This window comes from Ceratotherium simum, chromosome 5, assembly GCF_057802395.1.
Source record: "Ceratotherium simum simum isolate JZ-2026a chromosome 5, ASM5780239v1, whole genome shotgun sequence".
Taxonomy (NCBI): Eukaryota; Metazoa; Chordata; class Mammalia; order Perissodactyla; family Rhinocerotidae; genus Ceratotherium; species Ceratotherium simum.
Window position 1 is genome coordinate 41,474,470 of NC_141904.1, and position 24,252 is coordinate 41,498,721.

The 24,252-nt window shown below is 47.7% G+C and overlaps 1 protein-coding gene across 8 annotated transcripts in view; it reads left to right on the forward strand.

The window, feature by feature from the left end:
• XYLB (xylulokinase) overlaps positions 1-24,252 on the forward strand; it is a 48,614-nt gene that overhangs the window by 4,831 nt on the left and 19,531 nt on the right. For 3 of the 8 annotated variants that reach the window (XR_015552197.1, XM_087430732.1, XM_087430733.1), the window contains exons 3-15: positions 5,288-5,357; positions 7,201-7,281; positions 9,480-9,566; positions 10,198-10,377; positions 11,150-11,215; positions 11,624-11,701; positions 12,898-12,970; positions 15,063-15,181; positions 16,788-16,869; positions 20,430-20,470; positions 21,058-21,173; positions 21,971-22,086; positions 22,819-22,892. Coding sequence is in view for 7 of the 8 variants with exons in the window: in XM_087430732.1 (XP_087286858.1) it covers positions 5,288-5,357; positions 7,201-7,281; positions 9,480-9,566; positions 10,198-10,377; positions 11,150-11,215; positions 11,624-11,701; positions 12,898-12,970; positions 15,063-15,181; positions 16,788-16,869; positions 20,430-20,470; positions 21,058-21,173; positions 21,971-22,086; positions 22,819-22,892 (1,183 nt within the window). In the remaining variant the exon portion in view is untranslated. The remainder of the gene's footprint in view (positions 1-5,287; positions 5,358-7,200; positions 7,282-9,479; positions 9,567-10,197; positions 10,378-11,149; positions 11,216-11,623; positions 11,702-12,897; positions 12,971-15,062; positions 15,182-16,787; positions 16,870-20,429; positions 20,471-21,057; positions 21,174-21,970; positions 22,087-22,818; positions 22,893-24,252) is intronic. The other 5 variants (XM_087430736.1, XM_004419515.3, XM_087430734.1 and 2 more) reach the window with 4 other exon arrangements.

Here is a 24,252-nt window from a genome sequence, read left to right on the forward strand (position 1 = left end):
ATTCCGTTGTATGAATGGACCACAATTGGTTTATCCATTCACCTGATGAGGAACATTTAGGTTGTTTCCAGTTTTTCATTATTACAAATAAAGAGGCTATGGAATTCACATACAAGTCTTGGTATGTACATAAGCTTTCATTTCTCTTGGAAGTAAAATACCCAGGAGTGGAATGGCTAAGTTGTATGGTAGGTATATGTTTAACTTTTTAAGAAATTGCCAAATTCTTTTCCAAAGTAGTTATTTTAATAAAAAATATTTTATTGTTAATAGACATTACATGCACTTAGTACGTAATACAAAAGAAACAAAAAGTATACAGTGAAAAGTCTTAATCTCTCTGTGATCTCATTTCTCTCCTCCTGCCCTCCTCTACAAATAACTTCTTTAGTTAGTTTGTTGTGTATCCTTCCGGTGTTCCATAGAAATGGAAATATAAGCAGATGTGAATATTTTTATTTTCTTCCTTTCTTACACAAAACATACATACCATACATACTATTCTGTACTTTGCTCTATTCATTTTGCAATAACTTGGCTATGTTTCCATGTCAATACATAGAGCTTCTGTGTTCTTTTTATAGATGCTTAGTATTCCATTGTGTAGATGGACCATCTCCTATCGAAGGACATTGAATTGTTTTCCATGTAAAATGATGTAGTAAATTACGTTACATATGCCATTACAGACATGTGCCAGTTTATCTGTAAGATAAATTTTGGAAATAGAATTGCTGGATCAAAGAGCAAATAGATTTATAATTTTGGAAAATGTGGTCAAATTGCCGCTTGTAGGGATTATATTGATTTCACCCACCAGCAATACGTGGGGGTGGCTGTTTTCCTACCAGGCTGCCAATTCAGTTTGGTCATAAAAGAGTTTTTGGTCCTTTGCCAATCAGAGAGATGAAAAATGGTATCTCTGTGTAGATTTACTTTGCATTTCTCTTATAAATGAAGTTGAGCATCTTCTCATATGTTGAAGGGCTACTTGAATTTTTTTCCTGTGAAGTTGTTTTTCATGTTGTTTGCCTATTTTTCTTTGGGATTGGTTATCTATTGCTTTTGTTTATAAATTCTTTATAAATTCCTTTGTTTCTAGTGCCGTAGAGTCGATTCCGACTCCTAGTGACCCTGGGTACAGCAGAGCAGAACCCTGCCTGGTCTTTTTGCACCATCCTCTTATTTTTCAGCACTATGTCAGACAGTGCTCCACTGCAATTCATGGGGTTTTCATGACCAATTTTTTCAGAAATGGGTGACCAGGTCCTTCTTCCTAGTCTGTCTTAGTCTGGAAGCTCTGCTGAAACCTGTCCACCATGGGTGACCCTGCTGGTATTTGAAATATGGGTGGCATAGCTTTCAGCATCCCAGCAACACGCAGCCACGATAGTATGACAACTGACGGATGGGTGGTGTAGTTCCTAGACCAAGAAACAAACCGAGGCCTCGGTGGTGAGAGTGCCAAATCTTAATCACTAGACTACCGGGAACTCTTTATATATTAGGATAATTATCTCTTTGTTGTTAAATGAATTGCAAATATATTTCTCAGATTTTTGTTTGTTTTTGACTTTTGTGTGGGTTGTTGCTGTTGTTACCATACATGGACTTTTGTTTTTTTATGCCATGAAATTTCTCAATCTCTTTCATTGCTTCTAGATTTTGAGTCAGTTTAAAAGGTCTTCCTCTCTCCAAGATTGTGAAGGAACTCACCTATGTTTTCATCTAGTTCTTGTAGGATTTCAGTTTTCTCATATAAAGATATTTGGAGTTTATCTAGGTGCATGGCATGGCATTTATATCCAACTTTAGTTTTTTCCAGATGACTCTCCAATCATTTTAACATCATTTTTTTAGAAGTCTGTCTTTACCTCACTGATTTGAGATGCCAGCTCTATCATGTGCTAAATTTCTGTGTGTCTAGGTCTATTTCTGGGCATTTTCTTTTGTTCCATTGGTTGGTGAGTCTTCATGAGCCAGTAACACATTGTGTCAATTATTCCAGCTTTATAATATGATTTAGTATCTGGAATTGTTGCTCCCTTCTGATTATTCTTCTATTTCAGTTTCTGTTGCTATTCTTTCTTCTTTTTTGATATGTACTTAGAATCAGCTTTTAAGTTTCCAGAAAGCAAAATTGTTAATATTTATAGTTAATATTTATTAAAATAATAATTTATTATTATTATATTATATATAGTATAATAATATATATTATATCTAATAATATATTATTATTAACAATAACTTATTGTTAATATTTATAATACATTTATAGATTAACTCGGGGAGAATTGACATATTTATGAAATTGAGTCTTCCTGTCTAAGCACGTGCTATGTCTTTCCCTTCCAAGTCTTCTTTTGAGTATTCCACGTGTGTTTTAATATGTTTCACATACGGATTTTGTACATTGTAGTATATTGCAAAAATGACCATGATTCTCCATGCCTCCCTGCACCAATGCCCTTTGCAGTGTGACTTTCCAGCTCCTTCTCTCAAGAGATGGAGTCATTCCCTGGCCTGTTGATTTTAATCAAAAGGATGTTGGGGAGGTAACACTGTGCCAATTCTACCCCTAGGCCTCAAGAGGCCTTGCATGCTTCTGCTCTCAGTCTTGGAACCCTGTCCAGCCACCACATGAGCCAGCTCAGGCTAGCCTGCTAGAGAATGAGAGACATGTGGCCTAGTTGCCCCATATCCCCAGCTAAGAGAAGCAGAAGCCAGCCGCCAGAAGCAGAGCCCTCTAGCTACTGTTAGCTGGCCACAAATATGTGAGTGAGCCCAGCTGAGACCAGAAGAACCACCCCCCAGCTAAGCCCAGCCCAGTAACTGACCAACAGAATTGTGAGCTAAGTGAGCTTAGTAGCTTCAAGCCACTAAGTTTTGAAGTGGTTTGCAACAAGGCAAAAACTACCTGGTGCACATAACTCTTTTGAAAGCTTATTTATAACTATTGTATCTTTTTACTACAGTAGAAGAGAGGTTTTATAGCAGAGACTGACACACTATCCTCTAAATCCTCAGCCATGTGAGGACACAGTAAGAAGGCAGCCATCTGCAAACCAAGAAGAGAGCTCTCACCAGAAACTGAATTTGCTGAATTCGCACAGACTTCTAGCCTCCAGAACTGTGGGAAAATAAATACCTGTTGTTTAAGCCACCCAGTCTGTGGTATTTTGTTATGGCAGCCCGAGCTGACTAACATTGTGTGCAAGTTTTTGTGTAGACTTGTTTTTATTTCTATTCATTTCATTTCTGTTGGCTATGGAATTGATGGGTCATATGGTAACTCCATGTTGAACATTTTGAGGAAGTGATCGACTTTTCCAAAGCAACCATACCATTTTACATTCCCACCAGTGGTATATGAGAGTTCCAATTTCTCCATGTCATTGCCAACGTTTGTTTTTGACTATCTTTTTGATTATAGATTATAGCCATCCTGGTGGATGTGAAATGGTATGTCATTGTGGTTTTGATTTGCATCTTTCTAATGACTAATGATGTTGAGTACTTGGCCATTTGTATGTCTTCTTTGGAGAAATGTCTATTCAGATCCTTTGCCCATTTTTAAACTGCATTATTTGTCTTTATTATTGAGTTGTAAAAGTTCGTTATATATTCTGGATACAAGTCTCTTATCACATATATGATTTCAAAACTTTTTTCCCATTCTGTGGGTTGTCTTTTCACTTTCTTGATGGTCTTTTGAAACAGAAGTTTTTAATTTTGATAAAGTCTAAGTAATCTATGTTTTTTCTTTTGTTACTTGTAATTTGGTACAGTATTTGTTAGGTTTTGGTGTTAATTTTATATTTACTTTATTAAAAGATTTAGAAAATTTTTCTTCTTTTAGGTGCTCTGGAACAATTTAAATAGTATTAGAAATATTTGTTCTTTAAAGATTTGAGAGAATTTTTCTGTGAAACCATTTGTGCCTGGAGCTTTTAGGGGTATGGGGTCATTCCAGTCTTCCTTCTTAGTGGGAAGTGCCAATTTTTAGTTGTTAACTACATGGTAGAATGTTTGGTTGCAATTTTCATCTGTTTTGTAAAGGCAGCATTTTTTTCTGGTGAGTTTTTTTGTCTATAGGAAAGTTTACTGTTCTTTTCCACCTTTTTCCTAATAGTATCTTTTCAAAAATATCAGTATTATTGAGTATAATTTTTGTATGAAAAGAAGCATCCCTTAAAATGTACAATTCCATGCATTTTGACAGAGGCAGACCTGTGAAACTGCCACCACAACTAAGATACAGACTATTTACGTCACCCTCAAAAGATTCTTTGTGCTCCTTTGCAGGCTGTCCCTTCCTTCCCATTGGACTTGGGAAACCACTGATCTGCTTTTTCCCAATAGGTGGATTTGCGTTTTCTAGCATGTTACATAAAGGGAATCATGTAATATGTACTCTTTTGTGTCTGGCTTCCTTCACTCAGCATGATCATTTGAGATTCATCTGTGTTGGTATGCGTATCAATAGTTAGGTTTATTGCTCTGTAGTCCCCTGTGACATATATGTACCACAATGTATCTGTTTACCTGCTTAGGGACACCTGAGTTGACTCCAGTTTTTTGTTATTACAAATAAGGCTGCTATGAGCATTTGTGTATATATCTTTCTATGGACTTACACTTTCATTTCTCTTGGCTAGATACTTAGGAGTAGAATGGCTGGGTCGCATGGTTATCGAATACTGTCTTGGTGTGGATTCTGAACCTGGTTTTTTTAAACTCATAGTTGAAAGGGTTAGATTTTATCAAATCAGCTGTTTGCATGAGGGTCTTGTAGGAATGAGGAGGGTAGGGAGAGGGGTCCAGGTAACCTTCCAGGGCTTGCAATCCAAGGATTCCCTGATCTGATAGCTAAGAACTTTTCCCACAGACACAGCACATCTGTGTAGCCACACCTCTTCTACCTCTCTAAACCCAATGGATGTGGGAGGGCTTCTAATCCAGCCTGCACTCTCCAAGTCCTTTCCTGGCCACTGAACCAAATGACACTGTGCTTCCTTCTAGGGTGACCCCTCATATTTAGAGGCTTGTTTTTGCTAGTGCTGTCTGAGAATTGCCACCTCTGGGCAATTTCCATGCCTTCTCTTTCCCTCTCACCCAGCACTCGTGCCTGTTCAATCTAGAGTTCCTGCTCGAGGTTGGGGTAGGGGGCATTTCTCCTTCCATTGGAGGTATCCAGGATCTACCACCGCTGTGCACCTACTGGCTTTGCCATGCTCAGCCTGCCTGAGGCTCTGTTCCACATTCTCTCTTGTTCTCCTTGTAGGACTCAGGGTGGAGTTCATGTTCACGAGGATGGGCTGACAGTGACTTCTCCAGTCCTGATGTGGGTTCAGGTAAGCACAGGGATTCCTGTCCCTCTCCTGTTCCCAGCCCATCTCACAGGCAGACCTGGCAATTTTCTAGGAAGCCCAAAGGTGGTAGCTCATGAGAACATCTGTTGAGACCAGGTCCTCATGGGGAAATGGAGTCTACATGGTTCCTAGGGCCAGACTCGGCCTTAGCTGGTGTCAGTACTCCTGAGCTGAGAAGATTCACAAAGGGCTTCCAGGTCCTGAGCCATAGTGGCTGGAAAGTCCTGCTGGTAACCCTCTTTAAAATACCACAGAGCAAACCTTTTCCAAACACTCTGCAGTCAGGCCCTGTGGCCACTTTTGTACCCTGAGATCCAAAGACAGCCCTGGGGGTCTTAGTCCTCAGCCCTCAGACCCTTTAGCTCAGGGGCAGACGCCCTCAGAATGGCGGCTTACGACCTGACCATTTAGGCTCAGATCAATCTGAAGCCAGGCCTACCTGCTCAGGACCAATGAGAAAGGAAGGTGCCTGTTGTCAAATCTGGGTGACCTAGGGGACCACAGGACCAGGGGTGTGGACAGCACAGACAGGCGTGATAGGGCCAGAGGCTGCCTCATATGCCACGGGGGACTCAGGACCCTCAAACTAGAGGCCAGCCAAAAGCAGCACTTAATGTGTCTGCCGAAAACTTTTCCAGTCCTTCAATACCTGTTTAACCAACTCCCTGTACTAAATTCTTTCTGTTAAGATAACTAGTATGATTTCTCTTTTCTCAGCCTGACCCTAACTCATACTGGAGGACTGGGGTAAAGGATGAATTTCCACCAGACAGGCTGGCCAGAATGTACTCAGAGAGCTGAGCTAGACCAAGGGGCAGTGGTGGCAGGGATGGGGGTAACAGGCAAGAGTTGGTGTCTAGAGGTCCCAGTGATGATGTCAAGTGCTTCTGATAGGCCAAGGCCTTAACTTGGTGAGACAGCAAGTGGATAGAGAGCTAGGCTTGGGGTTGGGCTCAGGGTGATTTCTGATCCTGAGCAACCCCTCAGAACTGGACCTGTTCTAGCTTTGCCAATCCCTGCTCCAGCTGTGCCCCACTCCTCGCTTGAGGTTTGGCAGCAGGGCCAAGTTGGCAGCCACAGCCAGGGTTGTGAAATGAGCCCTCCCAGTGTAGGGTGGGGATGGCGGGGTCAAGCCAAAGCTCCAATGGCTTCTCTACCCTCAAGGAAAACCCAGCCTGGGTGACTCTAATTCCTGCCTTGAAATCTTAGAGGAAATGTCAAGCTCTGTTGGGCAGCACCATCCATCCCACCTATGAGGTCTTGTTAGAAAGAAGATTCCAACCAGATGGTGGAGGGTGGACCAGGGGGTTGACACTAATGGCCACTGCCTCTACCTATTCCCTCCAGCCCTACACTCCTGGACACAGGGAGTCTAGGCCTGGTGCCCTGTTCTGATGGGAGCCCTCTGCTTTGCTCTTCACTTCTCCATTGCAATGAAGTCATGTCTCTAATGTGGTGGGTTGAAAATACAAGTAAAAGAAACCAAAATTTGAGCTACCTTGTTTTTGTTCTTCCTGAGTGCTTGGAAGTCACAAATTGGAAGAGCAAAATTTGAGGATTGATGGTTTATGAGTCCATTTATTTAAAATATATTTAGCATAGTTCACTTTTTCATTTGATTGATACCTGCCTGGTATCAATGCAGGTATCAATCAAATATCAATGCTGTTTAATTAATGTATTCTAGTGTTTACAAATCCCGAGACATCAATTCTCTCTTCATCATCTCTGCTGTAATGGCAAGCACTTACGTTTCCATTTTGAGGCTTGTGTGCCTGATTCGGTGGTTCAGTACAGTCATGGTGGATCCTGTTTTTCTTCCCAGGCTTTGGATGTCATCTTGGAGAAGATGAAGGCTTCAGGCTTCGACTTCTCTCAAGTCCTCGCCTTGTCTGGGGCAGGCCAGGTGTGTTTGCAGCAGCCTCCGTCTACCACGTGAGGGAGGCTGTCTTGGGTAGTGGTGTGGGTGCCGAGAGGATGGCTCCCCTAGAGGGAAAGTGCTCAGTCTTGAAAGCCACTGCACACATTTTGTTGTTAGTAAAAATCCCTGTGGCTGTTTTCCCTTGGAGGATGTATAGCTTGGCTTATTGCAAAAAGATCTGAGACAGTTCTTACGATTAAGCATTGTACAAAATAGGACACTGGGTGAGGAGGGACTGGCTAGAGGTCCTCTAAGTGGGTGGAGGAAGCATTTGATGTGAATTTATTATGACTGTTTGGGGGCACTAAAATTGCTTTTCTCTTCCCTGGAAATAAAAGCAAAGTCAGAAATCATAATAATAATGATTAGCAGTTTTAGTAGTAGAGATATTAGTAATAATAATAACAAAGAATGTTGACTGAGCGCTTAGTGTATGCCAGCTTTGCACTATCTAACTGAATCCTTATAATGATTCTACAGGGTGGTAGTGTGGAGAGGTTAGCACAGGGGTTCAAAGTATGCTGCCCAGGTTTGATCCCGAGCTCTGCCATTTACAAGCAGTGACCAGGGGGGGCTTGTCATCCAGCTTTTTGGTGCCTCCATACCCTCATCTGCCATAGGATCAATGTGAGTGTTAAATACATAGAATAGTGCTTAGTACATAAAAGACCTTACTTAAGTTTTAGCTACTGTTTTTATTATCCTTGCCATTTACATGGGGAAACTGAAGCACAGAGAGGTGACATCGCTTGCCCAAGGTCACATGGCTGCTACGAGGGGGAGTTAGGACTCAAGTCAGTCTCATCCTCCAAATCACTTTGCTCCATGCTGGATTAGTGCGTTTTCACATCCTTGTTAGAGAGCGCTTGCTAATTTTTCCGGAGATGCCTCTTCTTCCCCCTGACCTAACAGGAATTTGTTACTTCTGTCCTTGTTAAACTGAACAGATTCCCTGGGGGATCTTATCTGCTTCTCTCACCTGAACCCTGGGCCTGGACACCCTCTCCCTCCTAGGTGTCTGCCCACCCCCATGGCCAGGTGTCCCATGAACACCTCAAACTTATCATGTCCTAGACTGAGCACTCTGTCTCCTCCCAAATCTTGTCTTCCTCTGCTTCCCTTTCTCGGGCAATTCTCCCAATCCACCCAGGGCCACAACCCAAGCGTCATCCTTGACTCCTCCATCTTCCCACCCTCGCGTCCATCCAGGGGGTCCCCACGTTGATTTGTACATGACTCTTGAATCTACCAAGTCTTCTCCAACTCCGCCTCTGTTGCCCCAGGCCTAGTACCCATCATTTCCTCTGGGCCTCTGCTTTGGCCTCCCTGCCTCCAGCCTACTTCGCCATGACTCCCACAGGCTTTTTCATATATTCATCCCTGGCCACGTCATTCCTCTGCTAATCCAGAGTTCCCACCATCTCAATATAAACCCCAACCTTCTAAGCATGGATGTCAAGGCCCTGGTGCTCAGACTGCCACCTCACCCTCCAGCCCCATCACCTACCTCCTGCCCCAGCCTCAGGCCTGCTGCTTAGAATGCCACCCTTCCCTGCACCTGCCAGGCTCTTTCACCTGTGGTTACTCTCCGCATGGAGCATCCACACACTCAATTCTGGGATCTTTTGCTAAATATCACGTCCACCTCTACCCATCTGTACTCCCAGCTGGCTCAATGCCCCTCCTCTGTGTTCCCACAGCCCTGTCACTGCACCTCCAGGGTTTTATAATTATACGTTTATGTCTTTTTCCCTGACTCAACTCCAGTATCCTGCAGCATAAGGACAATACTACCTTATTCATCTGTCCCATGCCTGGCATGATCTGGGTGCTAAATAAATGTTTGTTGAATGAATGAATAAGTGACTGAATGAGTGCATTTCAGGTAATATTATGAGCAATAAATTTAAATACAGTTTTACAAAGGCACCAAAATCCAGACCAATAATTCTTTCTTGGACCCTTCCTACAAGTTTTGAGGTAGACAGAGCAGAATTCCTCCCCATTTTATAGAAATGAAAACCAAGTCTCATAAGGGCGATGAGCTCTGTGACTAAGAAGTGGTACCGGTGGGCTTGGAGCCCAGTTCTTTGGCCTGTGGCCTGGGGTCTTTCTGGGTCTGCAGGAGGCTGTGACACCGCTGTGTGGCCACATGAGCATGTGCTTGGGTTTTCCCTTGACAGCAACATGGAAGTGTATACTGGAAGACTGGGGCCAGCCAGGTGCTGACAAGCCTGTCACCAGACCTCCCGTTACGTGAACAGCTGCAGGTAACTGTGGGCATGTTGCAGGAGTCAAAGAAATTTTGTAGAGTGGGGAGAAGGGCCCTGAGCCTTGTGGGCCCTGAAGTCTGGGGCTTTTGCACATTGTCAAGGGTGTAGGCAGGTTGCTTGGGCAGCAGTCCTGTGAGCATGGTCTGCCCTGCCTCCCTGCGATGGATGTACCTGGTTTCTAGACAGGGCTAACAGCCCTCATTACATGGGTCCCCTCCTGCCCGGCATGACTCTGGCTGGTTCCGCCCTCAGGAATCTCTCCCCAGGACATGATGCCTCCTGGTGATGCAGGGAAGCCAGGCTCTGGTCTCTCCTTTTCTCCTGGGCTCTAGATGCCCCGGCAGAGCTGCCCTTTGCTGCAGCCGTCGTCCTTCCCTGCCCATCTCTGTGTCACCTGCAGTGCTCAGGCACCCTCACCAGGACCTTCAACCTTGAGCTTTCTGGGGAGAGATCCCACTGGGCCAGGCCAGGTTTGGGCATGCAGAGCTTGTCCATGGGTCTTCCAAGGTCACATCCAGAGAAGAGGTGCTCACACCTGCTGTGATGGGCAGTGTCACTGCCAGCGTTGGGGTGGCCCCCAGAATCAGCAGGCAGAGCTCAAGCCTGTGCCTTTGTCCCTTCTCTCCAGGCCTGTTTCTCCATCAGTGACTGCCCAGTGTGGATGGACTCCAGCACCACAGCCCAGTGCCGCCATCTGGAGGCCGCTGTGGGTGGGGCCCAGGCTCTCAGCTGCCTCACCGGGTCCCGCGCCTATGAGGTGGGCAGCGGCCACCACGAGCTGGGGACTGAGGCTGGTCCGGGGAGAAAGGTCTGGTTGCTGGCTCTGGGCCCTTCTCCCTGGGTGTCTGGGAGGACAGCTGGTGACCTGCCCCCATAAGGATCACATGAAGCTGTGTGGAGCCTTGACTGGGCACTCTGGTCCCTGATTCTGATCAAGGTCATCCTGCCTCCCTGTGCTGCCCGTTGAGCAAGGGCAGGCCTCCTCCAGCATGTCCCCAGGTCAGAGCCGAGGTGTGAACACGGCTGTGCTCCTCATATCGAGCTGCTATGTATGGGGGTAATGATGGCACCTCGGTTTCAGCCTCTCTAACCTGGGAATAAAAATAGGACTTACATTTTGGGTAGTTTTGAAGCTGAAAGGAGTCAATGCATGTAAGACACTTAGTGCAGCTCCCGGCAAAGTTAAAAGAAAAGAGTGTCTCTTTCCTGCTGGCTTCAGCCACAGTCCCAGGGGTGGCTACAATTGGCCCAGCTTGGGTCATGCGACCCTCACTGGAGTGGCGGGTTTGGGGATAGGGCCAACCCTACTTGGGCCACCTGAAGTGAAAAGAATGTGGGTGGGGAAAGTACTTGAGTCGCCTGCACGGGTGCCCTTGGTCAGTCACCGACCACGCTGTGTGAGGAGCAGGGCTTATTCACTCAGAGTGTTCGGCAGATAGCAAACATTTCCACATTTGAGGCTTTTTAAAAGCTTTCATTATATTAACCAATATCTAGAGCATGCCACACTAAACTCACTTTATGGAGTTGATCATTCCACTTAGGATTTGGGTTTTTTAGAATCTTCACTCTTTTTCCAGCGTTTTACAGGAAACCAAATCGCAAAGATTTACCAGCAGAACCCTGAGGCCTACTCACACACAGAGGTTGGTTAAACATTCCTATTTGATTGAAAGTCACAGTTGAATTCCTTTTATAATACTTACCTTTAGCATAAATACATCTCGTGTACATTGGCTAAAAACAGTGATTAGCAGACCTTAAAAACGATATATTCGGGGCTGGCCCGGTGGCGCAAGTGGTTAAGTGTGCGTGCTCTGCTGTGGTGGCCCGGGGTTCACCGGTTCGGATCCTAGGTGCGCACCAATGCACAGCTTGTCAAGCCATGCTGTGGCAGTGTCCCATATAAAGTGGAGGAAGATGGGCATGGATGTTAGCCCAGGGCCAGTCTTCCTCAGCAAAAAGAGGAGGATTGGCAGATGTTAGCTCAGGGCCAATCTTCCTCACAAAAAACAAAAAACGATATATTCAATTTGCTTTTTTCTCGTTGTTAGGCTATTTCCAAAGAGGAGGGAAAGAATGGAATTGTGGGAAAGAGAAGTCGGGGGCTCTCCTGTCCAGAAGGGGTGGAGGTCAGGATCAGGGTGGGAGCAGTGGGGACTGGTGTCTTCCTGGGACCACCTGAGAGGGAGAGCTGGCTGCCCTTTAGGCTCTGTCCACTCAGTTTCCTGTATGGTTAATGCACATGGTGACCAGGCACTTGGTTGGTGTGGGGTCATTGTTTTCTTTGGAAGCGTGGAAACCTGGAAAGATGTGTCCCCAGCTGTGGCCCTTCAGCCAGAGCCTGCATCCCAGACACCCAGATTCCTTCCTTGATCTGCAGTTGCTGAAAGCCAGCCCTTAATGCTGCCTGAGAAGCAGCTTGACACCCTGGCTGGTGATTTTCATCTCTGAATAATTAGAAAATGATCAGCTCATGCTGAAGCTAAGTGCCTTTTTAATCTTAGAAGTTAACATGCAGTTTATTATTGAATGATTCAAGGTTCCAGATTGCTCTGCAGCATTAGCCCTTAATGTCGGTTTTGGGTGGCAGGGGCAATGAAAAACTCACTCCGAATTCTGTGTGTGGAACAAAGGTGACCTGAAGGGGACAGGACGTGAGGGCATTCTCTCCCCTGTCCAAGGGCCACGATTCCCATGTGGAAGCACAGACCTTCAGGCCGACATTTGAAATCCATTATCAATTCCTCGCCTCATGTGTGGGGTCTGTGTCTTCTGATGGGCCAGGTTTCACTTACACTTGTTCTGAACCCCCGAGAGTGTCCTTGTCAGTTCTGAGTCCTGTGGTCACACATCCCACTTCCTTTGTGACTGGTTATAAAGACCGCAGAAGTGGAGGAAGGAAGTCAGGGCACCGTGCTCCCCGGCATATGGAGTCCGGGTGGAAAACCCACTTCCCTAAGCCTGGTGTTTTCACAGGGCTTGTTGTTTTTTGTCTTTGTTGAACTTGACAGTTTTATGGCCCGTCAGAAACTGCAGAGTGAGGTGCTCTCCCAGGGAGTTGGTTCTTGGTATTCCAGCTGCTCAAAATGCTCTTGTCTGGGATACTCAGTCACTGCCATTACTGGGGCATCTTGCTCCAGGTTTCCACTTCCTTCCCCAATTTAAAACTCTTCTCATGTTGTGTGTGTATGTCAGAAGTATTCAGTTCTCTGAATAATTAGAAAATGATCAGCTCATGTTGAAATTAAGTGCCTTTTTAATCTTAGAAGTTAACATGCAGTGTGTGGAAGTGAGTCGTATCTCACTGCATTTCTTTCTTTTACAGAGAATTTCTTTGGTCAGTAGTTTTGCTGCTTCCCTATTCCTTGGGTCTTACTCCCCGATTGACTACAGTGATGGTAAGCCTTCAGAGTCCTGGGTGTGTGCCTGCAAAGTGGGCGGGTGTGCGAGCAGTGTGAGCCTCATCTACCCTGGGTGGGTGCCAATCTTTCAGTCCTATCATCTGTTACACACAGAAAGGGAGTGTATTAGTTATCTTTTTTGTGTGTGTGTGTGTGTGAGGAAGACCAGCCCTGAGCTAACATCCAATGCCAATCCTCCTCTTTTTTGCTGAGGAAGACTGGCCCTGGGCTAACATCCATACCCATCTTCCTCTACTTTATATGGGACGCCACCACAGCATGACTTAACAAGCAGTGCGTCGGTGCACACCCGGGATCCGAACCGGCGAACCCCGGGCTGCCGCAGCGGAGCACGTGCACTTAACCGCTTGCGCCACCGGGCCGGCCTCAGTATTAGTTATCTTGTGCTGTGTCACAAATGCCCCCAACACTTAGCAGCTGAAGACCACAGATGTTCATTATTTCACAGAGTTTCTGAAGGTCAGTAATCAGGGAGCAGCTTAGCTGGGTGCTTCTGGCTCAGGATCTCTCATGAGTTGACAGGCGAGCTGGCAGCCGGGGCTGCGGTCATCTAAAGGCTTGACTGAGGCTTGAGGATCCACTTCCAGAGCCAGATGCCTCAGTTTCTCACCATGTGGGCCTCTCATAAGACTATTAATGTCAGTGCAGCTGGGTTTCCCCCAAGTGAGGGATGAGAGAAGGAGAGAGTGGCTAAGCAGAGCCTGCAGAGTCTTTTACACCCTCATCTTGAAGGTGACATACCATCACTTCTGCTCCATCCTACTGGTCACACAGACCTACCTAAATACAGGGAGGCAGGGACCTCACAAGGGTGAACACCAGGACTTGGGGGTGAGCAGGGGCCGTCTTGGAGCCTGGCTCCCACAAGGAGTTATTTATTGAAGTTTTTGTTCACTTTTGAGGAACTCATGAGAGTTGTGAGCTTCTGGGATCAAAACCTTGTCAAAAAATAAATGTGAATGATCCCAATAAGGAAGGAAAGCTGGGAGGAGGTTGCTGAAGGAACTCTTGGATAAGCCTAGACTAAAAGGATTGTGAACAGCAGAGGAGAGGAGAGTGCAGAGCAAGAGCCCAGACCTGTGAACGTTGCTTCAGAAAAGAGTCTTGGAATGCTCTGAGCCTCCTGGGAATTCGCCCGAAGTTTTTGAGTGCTGTTGTATGCCAAGAATTATTCTAGTTTTCAGGGGGAGAAAATAAGGTGACTAAGGAGTGGTCCCCAAGCTTCCTAGAGCTAGCTCCGTAGAACTCAGACCAGCAGCACCCTAAACCTGGAATCGCCTGTGTCTACCCCGGGGCTGTTAAGCTCTGCTGGGGAAAGTCCCACCACTGTAGGCATTCCAGAGGTTTGTGTTCTTCAACCTCAGCTGGGCCCTCCACTCCGCTTCCCTCACTCTCACCTGAGAAGTCACCTCCTAATTTACCAGCTGTCTAGCCTCCTCACATGGGCAGTGACTCCATCGACCTCCCAGCCCAGCTCTGTCTGCTTCCACCTTGGCCCGGTGGAGGAGGAGGAGGGCCCTCCCCACATGTGCTCTGGGTTCTCTCCTCTGTCCCATCCTCAGGAAACCTCGGGAGAAGTAGATCATTGTAGGAATGACGTAGCGAGCTGATCTTAGTGACGAGCATGAGGAAGTTTAGAGGAGTCCGAGAGCTTTCCTTGGAAAGTTAGATGTGATTGGGCAGTCCCTGAGGGCTGACCCCTGTCAGCACCAGGGCTGCCTCCGAGTAGACACCTCGAACCCCAGGGGCCATGAAGAGCAGTTCCCAGTCAACATATTGCTCGTAGTTCCCCTCCCGCGGCCAGGCCTTAGAGCAGCAGGTTTCCAGATCAGCTGTGATGTCTGAGCCTGTGAGGCGTATTTGGAGGAGGTGGTGGGGCCGTGTGTTTCCAAAGGCCCTGCTGGCCTCTGGTTCTCTGGTTTCAGAATGACCCAGTCATGTTGTATACATTCCATTGGGAAAGAGCTCCAGGTATAAGTTTGCTGTGGGAGAATGATCTGTTCTCGGCTAGATTTGTGCATTTCTACAAAAGGTCCTGTTTATATTTCTTGTTTTCTTCCTTCCTTAGGTTCTGGAATGAATTTGTTGCAGATCCAGGACAAGGTCTGGTCGCAGGCTTGCCTCGGTGCCTGCGCACCTCATTTAGAGGAAAAGCTTGGCTCCCCAGTACCATCCTGCTCAGTTGTGGTAGGTCCCTTTCTGGTGATGTCGGCAGCTATTAGGGAAGCAGTGCAGTACACACGCACACACACTCTCATACTCACACTCATTCATTCATTTACACACAGGCGTACACACATGGGATTTTCAGTTTAGTATAAGACAAGTGTTTGACATGGTCAAAGCAAAGGGTCTGGATCAGTGCCTTGCACTTAGTAGGCACTCAGGTACGTATATAGATTACTGCCTCATGGCAGTGGGGGGGACTTTGGAAGATTCCACTAGAAATTTTTTAGAATAGGAAAAAAAATTGACGGCGTAAGTCCTAAAGTGATTGCGCACTTTAGGAAAAAATGGACAGAATGTTAAAATTTTAGGGCTAGGGACTACCACTGAGGCTTGAAGCAGGCAATCTGGAGAAAATAAAAAGAAATGCCAGTGAGCCTGGCAGAGCACAGGCCCTGGTGCCAGACTGCCTGGTATGGAATCCTGGCTCTACCACTAACCGGCTCTGTGACTTTAGTCTGTGCCTCAGTTTCCTTGTCATTTCCATTGTTCCTGGAACAATGGGAGTAGTAATACTTTCTGTCTCCTGGGGCTATTGTACAGAATAAAAGAATTCGTGCATTTAAAGTGCTTAAGATAGTACCTGGTCCCACGGTAATATTAAAAACATTTAACCATGAGTGTGGCACTCCCATCGGAATAGACGCTGGCTGTGAACGCCCTGGTTTCTCCTCAGTGACAGGCTAAGTTCTTGGCTGTTCTGTGGGGAGAATGGAGTAGAGAGAGACCTGGACCCTGCTCTCAGGGCCTTTTGGCGGGGAGCACATGCCACACAGCCAGAACAACCAGAAATCTGGGGTGGGACAGAGTGTTGGCTATGAAGCAGGAAGGGTCCCTGAGGCCTGGGGAGAGTCGTGGAGCTGGGAGGGGTGGGCTGTGAGGATGACTGGGCTATCTCGAGGCCTGGCCACAGATGCACTTTTCTGAGATCAACACTGACATGCTGAAAACAGCCTTTGCCACCGTGAACAGAATCTCAAAGCCACACCCTCATCATCCAGCGTGTGCAGGGAGGCCAGCGCAGAGCTTGAGGAAGGGCGTCCTTAAGGGAAGAAAAGTTTGCTCTGTGGCCCTGGAGTCCCCTCCCCCACACTGCCTTTTTTTGGTTTATTTTCCTTAGAACGGTGACCTCTGCACTTGCGTGTCCCATTACTCTTAATCTGATTGCTGGGCTGATAGAGCCTGCGTGTCAGGCATTGTCTGCTTCCATGAGTTTGCTTACTGATGTCCTCTTGTTACTAATGTGTTTATTTTTAATGCTATATCCAGGATTTGGAGGTTGCAAAGCAAATACAAGTTGGGGATTGGTTTGTTTTAGCTGCCTTGAATTTCAAAATCAAGTGGTCTTTGAGGCGGTGGGATGGCCTCATGTTCGTGGTTCCAAACCTGTGCCGGGCTCTTCTGGCATCTTGTGAACAGGAGGGACACCCCTGGGTTGCGACGGAGAGTGATGCGACTCCAGGCTCAGTGGCCTGGAGCTGGTAACATTCCCATGGCCTGAGGTGTGGCCAGCTGTGCCGAGTAGGGGGATTTGCCTCAGCAGAGCGTGCTTGCTTTTTCTCCTCAGGGAGCCATTTCTTCCTACTATGTCCAGCGCTATGGATTTCCTCCAGGATGCAAAGTGGTGGCCTTCACTGGGGACAACCCAGGTGAGTACCTCGGGGATTTCATTCCCCAAGCAACCCGACTTGGTCCATGCTGGACATTTCAGAACGCCCATCCGGCCTCTTGGTAAGCCCTTCTGTGGTGGGACCCCTCCCACGCTGGCTGCCTGCCCCACTGCTGGCCTGAAATCAGACTCCTTGTACCTGCCCCACCTTGGCCCTGACTCTGCCCTCAGGAGCCACTCAGGGCCGCCCCCCCAGGTGAAAACTGATCAGCGACTGAGGAAGGCAGTTGTGCCCACCCCTCCTCAACTGCCTCTTCTCTTCCAAGCTAAACACCTCAGTTCCTCCATCCCTTCTTCTAGAACAGTTTTGAGTCTCCACCCTGGTCATTTGATCTATAGGTATGACATTCCTCATCCACACACCTTCTCTCCTCCCCTGGGCTCTTCTCTTCCTCCTCCTCTTCTCCTCCAGGGCTTCCTGAGGCTCAAGCCTGGAGGGGCCATCAGGTCTCTGAAGAAAGGCCAGGTGGCCACGCTGGTACCCCCAGACTGCTGCCCCTGGACCCCACTCTGCAGCCCTTTTCCTAGCGAGCCCCTGGTCAGGGTTGCCAGATATAGTAACTACAAATACAGGACACCCAGTGAAATTTGAATTCCAGAGGAACAACGCGTAATTATGTAGTATAAGTGTGTCCTGTGCAATATTCTTAATTTCAGATAACAACAAATGATTTTTCAGTGTAAGTATGTCCCAAATATTGTTTCTCTGATGTTCAGATTTCACTGAGCGTCCTATATTTTATCTGGCAACTCTACCCTAAATTGCCCTCCTAGGTAGCCGTTCCTACTGCATGTAAGAGGATTTGGGCTGCTGCATGGGTGGAGTCCGGGTCTACTGTCACGGGGAGTCTCTTCCCTTCTGAGAACCACTCCTGCTTCTCTCTGTGGTCAGGGAGTGTGGGGCTCTATTTCTTCTATTTCCAACTCCTTTTAAAAACATTTATTTTCAGTTATTTTCTGACTTCAGCCTTTCTTCCACTTTCCACACCCATCAGCCTCCCTGTACTTACCTCCTATTGGTTGTACAGATGAGAAGGACGTGAACGTCAAAAATAAATCAATAAATAAGAGAGAGATGCACGTGTCTGGGAGGGGAGTTGTCTGCCTAGAAGTGGAGCTGAAGGTGTTTGTTAAAACTCATCCATCAGGGGGCCGGCCCAGTGGCGCAAGCAGTTAAGTGCACGCGCTCTGCTGCGGCGGCCCTGGGGTTCACCGGATGGGATCCTCGTTGCGCATGGACGCACCGCTTGGCAAGCCATGCTGTGGCGGCATCCCATATAAAGTGGAGGAGGATGGGCATGGAGGTTAGCCCAGGGCCAGTGTTCCTCAGCAAAAAAAAAAGAGGAGGATTGGCAGATGTTAGCACAGGGCTGATCTTCCTCACAAAAAAAAAAACAAAACTCATCCATCATAATTATGATGATTGATTTTGATCATCAGTTCAATCAATTTTGATTATGATCTTCATAATTATGATGATAATGATTATTATTATGTTCCATATTTTCTGCATTGTCTATGTATACCTTTGTGACCAGGAAAAAACATTTAAGCTGCTGCTTCTACTGTCACTGCCACCACTGCGAATAACACTTGTGGTGCTCCTAGGTCTGCTTTGGTCCTGTCTGCTTTGGGCATGAGGGCACAGTTGGGACTTCCCTGCCACACTTGTGGTTGCATCAGTGTCCTGGCTGTGACCCATCCCTCTTGGGATGGCCGGGCTCTGGCATCTGGAGGGAACCCCCAGGAGCCAGACAAGGGCCCTCCCTGTCCCTGAGCAGTTTCCATAGACTCTCACACGGATCCCTGTTGTCAAAGCACAAAGCCAAACAGAGCAGGTTTTGGGGAAGGGACCCTAGTGATCCTGATCCAGAGGTGAAAGGGAGATGGAGGCTGCTGGATAAGTGGCCAGATTTCAGCAGCAGTGAGATAGGAAGCCTGTTGCTCTGTCCCCTGGGTGCCTGCTTTGAGAGGCTCTGGCCCGCAATGTGCATGTTCTGGTGCCCCAGGCTCCCAGGGGACGCTCAGGCACCAGTTCCTGTCAGCCCTAATGGCTGGGAGGTCTAGCCTCCCTCAGAAAAGAATAGTCAGTGTACAATCACCGATTCAGGAAACTTCTCCACTTTGTGGGCCACATCTGTCTTCCTTTCAAAATGAAAATAACTTCATGGAATCTCATTAGGAAAATGTGTATTCTTATACCTACTTTATCAACTAGAAGAATGTCAGGGAGAATAATGGGCCTGCTTTTTAACCACTGAAGTGTGAGCTTCTGGGCATGTTTGAGTGAGAATGACAAAGAAGCGGCTATCTAATCCTTCCTCTTAGACTTTGGTTTCAGGCTGAATGTTGGCTGAATATTGGACATACCAGGTGGCTAGCCTTCAGCCAGTCTCTCCCTAAGTCTGACCTTTAGTTTACTGCTGCCTTAAGTAATACATTAGTTGCTCCTTCGTTAGAACAACAATAACAAGCAAACAGACTAACAAAGGCTCATCATGCTTTTTTCTTATTCACAAGGGATACTTCACTGCAGAAAACAATTTTAAATGCTGACAAACCAAAGGAAGAATGTAAAAATCATCCGTAATCCTTAACCCAGAAACAACCACAGTTAGAATTTCGATGGCTGTCCTTCCAACTTTCTTTCTATGCTCATAAATAAACATATTTTATTCCAACTTGGGCAATATTGTCGTGCAACATCATTTTAATGGCTTTCTAGGGTTCACTTGTCTCAGCATTTATTCTTCCAGTCTCCTGTGGTTGGAGGTTAGCATGGCTTCCATGTTTGGACAATACAAACAGTGTTGAGATGCACATCCTGTCTTGTCCCTTGTCCTTCTAGGATAATTACCAGAGGTAGGATTCCTGGATCCAAGGCTGTGACACACACCGCTGATTGTACCTCGCCAGCAATGCTTGAGTACACCTGTTCTTCCCCACGTTTCTCCTTCTGCTCACTCATTCATTCATTCACTTGACGTTCAGTGAGCACCTACTGCGTGCTACCTACTAAGGCCTTCCTTCAGTTCCAGAGGACCTCAGTGAACAAGGCGGATAAAGATCGCTGTTGTGGGCCTCACATCTAAGGGGGACAGACAGCCAACAGAACTTCGTCCCTTCCATTCCACTGGGGTGGAAGACAGCCCCTCACTCCTGCCTCGCCTTTGTCTTTCTCTGCCATGTGCATCCTGGTGTTTTGACTTGGCCGCCTTGGTTCTCTGCACTTGTGGCAGCCTCTGACTGTGGGTGGGGAGTTTGGACCCCTTTAGGAGAGGCTTCCCAGCCCAAATCAGAGCCCCTGACCCCAGAGACTCTACCTTCTCACCCCTGGGAGCTTCCCTTGGGGCCTCCTTCCCTGGGAGCTTCCCTTAGCGCCTTCCCTTGGAGCTCACCCTGTTCCTGCCTCTACCCTAGCATGTGTGTGGGGGTGAGACGTGGGGGCTGTGCTCCCATCTTGGGGATGACAGAGGGGTGGTTTGCTTTGTGGCTTCCATGTGACCTCCAGCTAACCAGAGGCTCCCTTCCCATTCTCAGCATCGCTGGCAGGCATGAGGCTGGAGGAAGGTGACATTGCGGTAAGGTAACTTCTCACACTCCTAGAGAGGCAGAGTCAGCTCTCTCTGCCCTGGGGGACATGAGTGCTGGGTCTCGGCAGCATCTTTGCTGCCTATCAGAGGGTCTGCTGGTCCCAAAAGGTAGCTGAGGGAGGGGATAGGGAGACCGAGGCCCCAAGACCTGCCCACATCTCCTCTCTTAGAAGGTGAGTTGCCTTTGCTGAGTGAGCAGATCCCCTGCCTGCCTTGACAGTGGCCAGTCTTGGTAGGCACAGTGGCAGAGGGATCAGACTCTTGGCCAGAAGACTCTGAGCTCCCCGGATGAATAAAGACCTGCTGGGTCTAGTGGGAAAGTCATTTGGGGAACCACTTGTCACCCAAACCATTAGTTAGATGCAGTTGTGGCAAGTTTGAAAAAATCAGCCCGCAGGATCCATGAGAGCCTGGATCCCGGGAGCTGACTTTGGACTCATCTGGTGTGGGCGGGTCAGAAGAGTTTTCTCTGAGGAAGTGGCATTTAATCTGAGGTCTGCAGCATGAGGAGGGAAGTGATGAGGGTCAGGGGCTAGGCAGGGACTGAGGCCTCACCTCTGCCCATCTCTCCCCAGGTCAGCCTAGGCACCAGCGACACCCTATTTCTCTGGCTCCAGGAGCCCACACCTGCCCTGGAAGGCCACATCTTCTGCAACCCAGTTGACACCCAGCACTACATGGCGCTCCTCTGGTAGGCGAGGTGGGGGGAGGAGGTGCAGGCAAGTATGGCACCATCCTGAGCACCCCTCGTCGTTCTACTAGTCAGGGTCTTGTCAGCAGCTGAGACCCCACAGACTCATTGGGTCTTGCTGACAGCAGAGCTGAGTGAGGAAGAACCCAGGACCTGGAATTCCCCCTAAACCTGGATTCAAATCCCGACCCCAACGCCTATATCCTCTGTGGCCTGGGGTGGGCCCTGTAGCGTCTCTGAGCCACACTTTGCTCATAAAATTGAGAGAATAAGAGGTTTACTTTATAGTGTTGTTATGACGTGTCTGGCTCGTGGTAGACCTTCAAGAAGTGGTAGTAGGGACATCCTGCTTCCTGACAGTTCTCACGGAAGGGATATGCTCTGTGTCCTGACCACAGGCCTTTGGAGACCTGCTAGAAGCTACGGAGGGAGGTTTCTGAGCCTCTAAGCCCCAGGAACCATTGGAGCATAAGTAGATCTAGTAAATACAGCCATCCCCCCTCCATTGTCCAGGTAGTACAAGGTGTAGAAACCACAGCTCCCTGTCTCTTCCTGGGGTCCTTTTTGGCAACCTCCTCTGTAAACAGAGCCCAAGACAAGTGCATTTCCCAGTGACTCCTTGGGATGTGTGCCGGGCCTGATCTCCGAGGGAGAACCTCAGATCCCTGCCATGCACTGGCTGGGGGTTGTGGTCCAGCCTGACCTGCAGCCCCTCTACTTGCGACTCCTCACTGAAACACGTGGGTCCAATCAGCAAGCACTGGGTCCCTCTCTCAGGGTTGTGTGCACTTCTGCAGCTTTAAGAATGGCTCCCTCATGAGAGAGAAGATCCGCGATGAGTCTGCTTCCCGTTCCTGGAGCGAGTTCTCTAAGGCACTGCAGTCCACAGAGATGGGGAATGGCGGAAACCTGGGTAGGCTGTTTGGTGATGCCTGGGCCTGTGAAGGGGCAGCAGCTGCTGGTGGGAGGGACAGGGCCTGGGCCCCCATGAGTAGGGGGTGAGGGCCATGGAGAAGCCAAGGGGAGCCCTGTCTGTCTATACTTCTGCTCCAAGGGCCTTACGAACTAGTGTGAGGCCCCATGATCTGAGTGAGGTCGGGCCATGAGGCTGCTCTTGGCTGCTGCTCCATGCTCTGAGTGGAAGATCAGGCCAGAGCTGCATCTTCTGTCACCCTCGAAGCCCCTGGTGACAGCATCAGAGATGGCAGCCACAGTGCCTACTCTACCCTGGTGAATCCATATAAAAACAAAAAATCCGTATGCAACTTTCTGTCCCAGACACAGAGTTCTGTTGGGACAAGTGCCCAGCGTCTGGGGCAGGCCTTCTGAGCAGGGAGGGGATGTGCTTCCCTTGATCAAACCTTTGCTGGTGTGCTAGGGTTAGTTTGGCGGCTGCCTCCTGGCCTGGGCTGCCGGGTGAGGTTAGGAAGAGTTCTTCTCTAGGAAAATCTGGCCTAGGCTTTCAGGTTCCCCTCTGTCCTGCTGGAGAGGAGCTGAGAATAGTCACAGGTCTCATCTGGGGGACAAGAGGGGCTCAGGGGACAGGGATATGGCGTCATTTCACCCTGCTCTTTTCTAAGTCTTTGAGAAGCTTATCTTTTGTTTTTGACCCCTGGCAGCTAATCTCTTCCTGGTCTTGTTTCAGGTTTTTATTTTGACGTAATGGAGATCACCCCTGAAATTATTGGGCGTCATAGGTTTAGTGCAGAAAACCATGAGGTACGTGTGTTGTTGGTGTTGGAGCTACATTGGCTCAAGTTTTGACGATTAAATTTAACAATAACCTATCAAATTATGCTACTTTTAGGGATCTCATTTATTCACTCTTCCATTGATATAACAAACATTTTTGACATGCCAGGGTGCATTTTAGATGGTGGGGAGTCAGCAGGATCTGAGACAGACGCCATCTTTTCTCATAAAGAGGAGTCAGAACACCTAAGGATCCTCCCTGAGCTAACATGTCTCACACTGACTGTCACTGAGTGTCACAGAGCCTGTTTCCTTGGCGAGCTTTATCCTCCACCTCCTGAGAACTCACAGATCTCCAGATGAATTTATTTCTTCCTGATTGATAGAGCCTCTGGGACGGGAGGCACTAACATTTGCCGGTATTTGTTGAGTGCTGTTTAGTTCCAGGCGTTCTGCTGGTGGTTTTCTGTATCTTCCTCACTTACTTCTCAGAGCAACTCTGTGAGGTTGGTATTATCATCCTTTTAATAGATGGAGAAATTGAGGCCCAAAGAGGCTAAATAATGCACCCAAGTCACGAGGGCCTAGGTGGTGGAGGGAGGTCAAACCCTGTCTTCTCTGGCCCTAAAGCTGCTGTTTGCTTTCCCCTCCACCATGTGGCCTTTCCCAGGGTGGACTTGGTCCGTACTTGCTGCTTTGAATTGACTTTTCTGTGAGATAGTTACCAGAAAGTCATCATCACGTTTTGGATTGGACCTGAGAGACGTTTCCAACCCTAGTAAATGTCTGGAGAGCTTCAGTAAGTCTCTCTGTCTAGTGACTGTACCAGTTAGAGTTGGCGTTTGATTATGTGGCTGATGATGACATTACATGTTGGATTATAAATGGAAAGCTTTATATAAAGTATAGGGGGTTCATCTCAGTCTTCTGATGGGGGATCAATTTGGTTTCTGTTGTCATAGAAGATATGCCTGTTCTCTTTTGTGTAAATCCATCTAGGTTTGTCAAGGAGAAGGTAGTTTTCTTCATTCAGTCATTCGATCAACAGATACGTATGATTGGTGCCAGGCACTGGGGACACAAAGGAGAGCAAGACACACGTGGTCCCTGCTCCATGGAGCCCATTGTCTAGGAGGGAGACGGATAGTAAACAAGTGAATGAACACATATACGATTATGATGTGTGACGCGGCCAGGAAGGAAAAGAAAAAAGCACCACAGAGAAAGCAGGGGGTGGGCTGGGGGGACTTGCCCCAGATGGGGTGACCAGGTACAGCATCCCTGAGGAGGAGGCCTTGAGGTCGAGACTTGAAGGATGAGAAGGATTCCACTGCGGGAAGAGTGGGAAGACTTCCAGGCAGAGGGAACAGGTTGAGGAAGTGAAAGT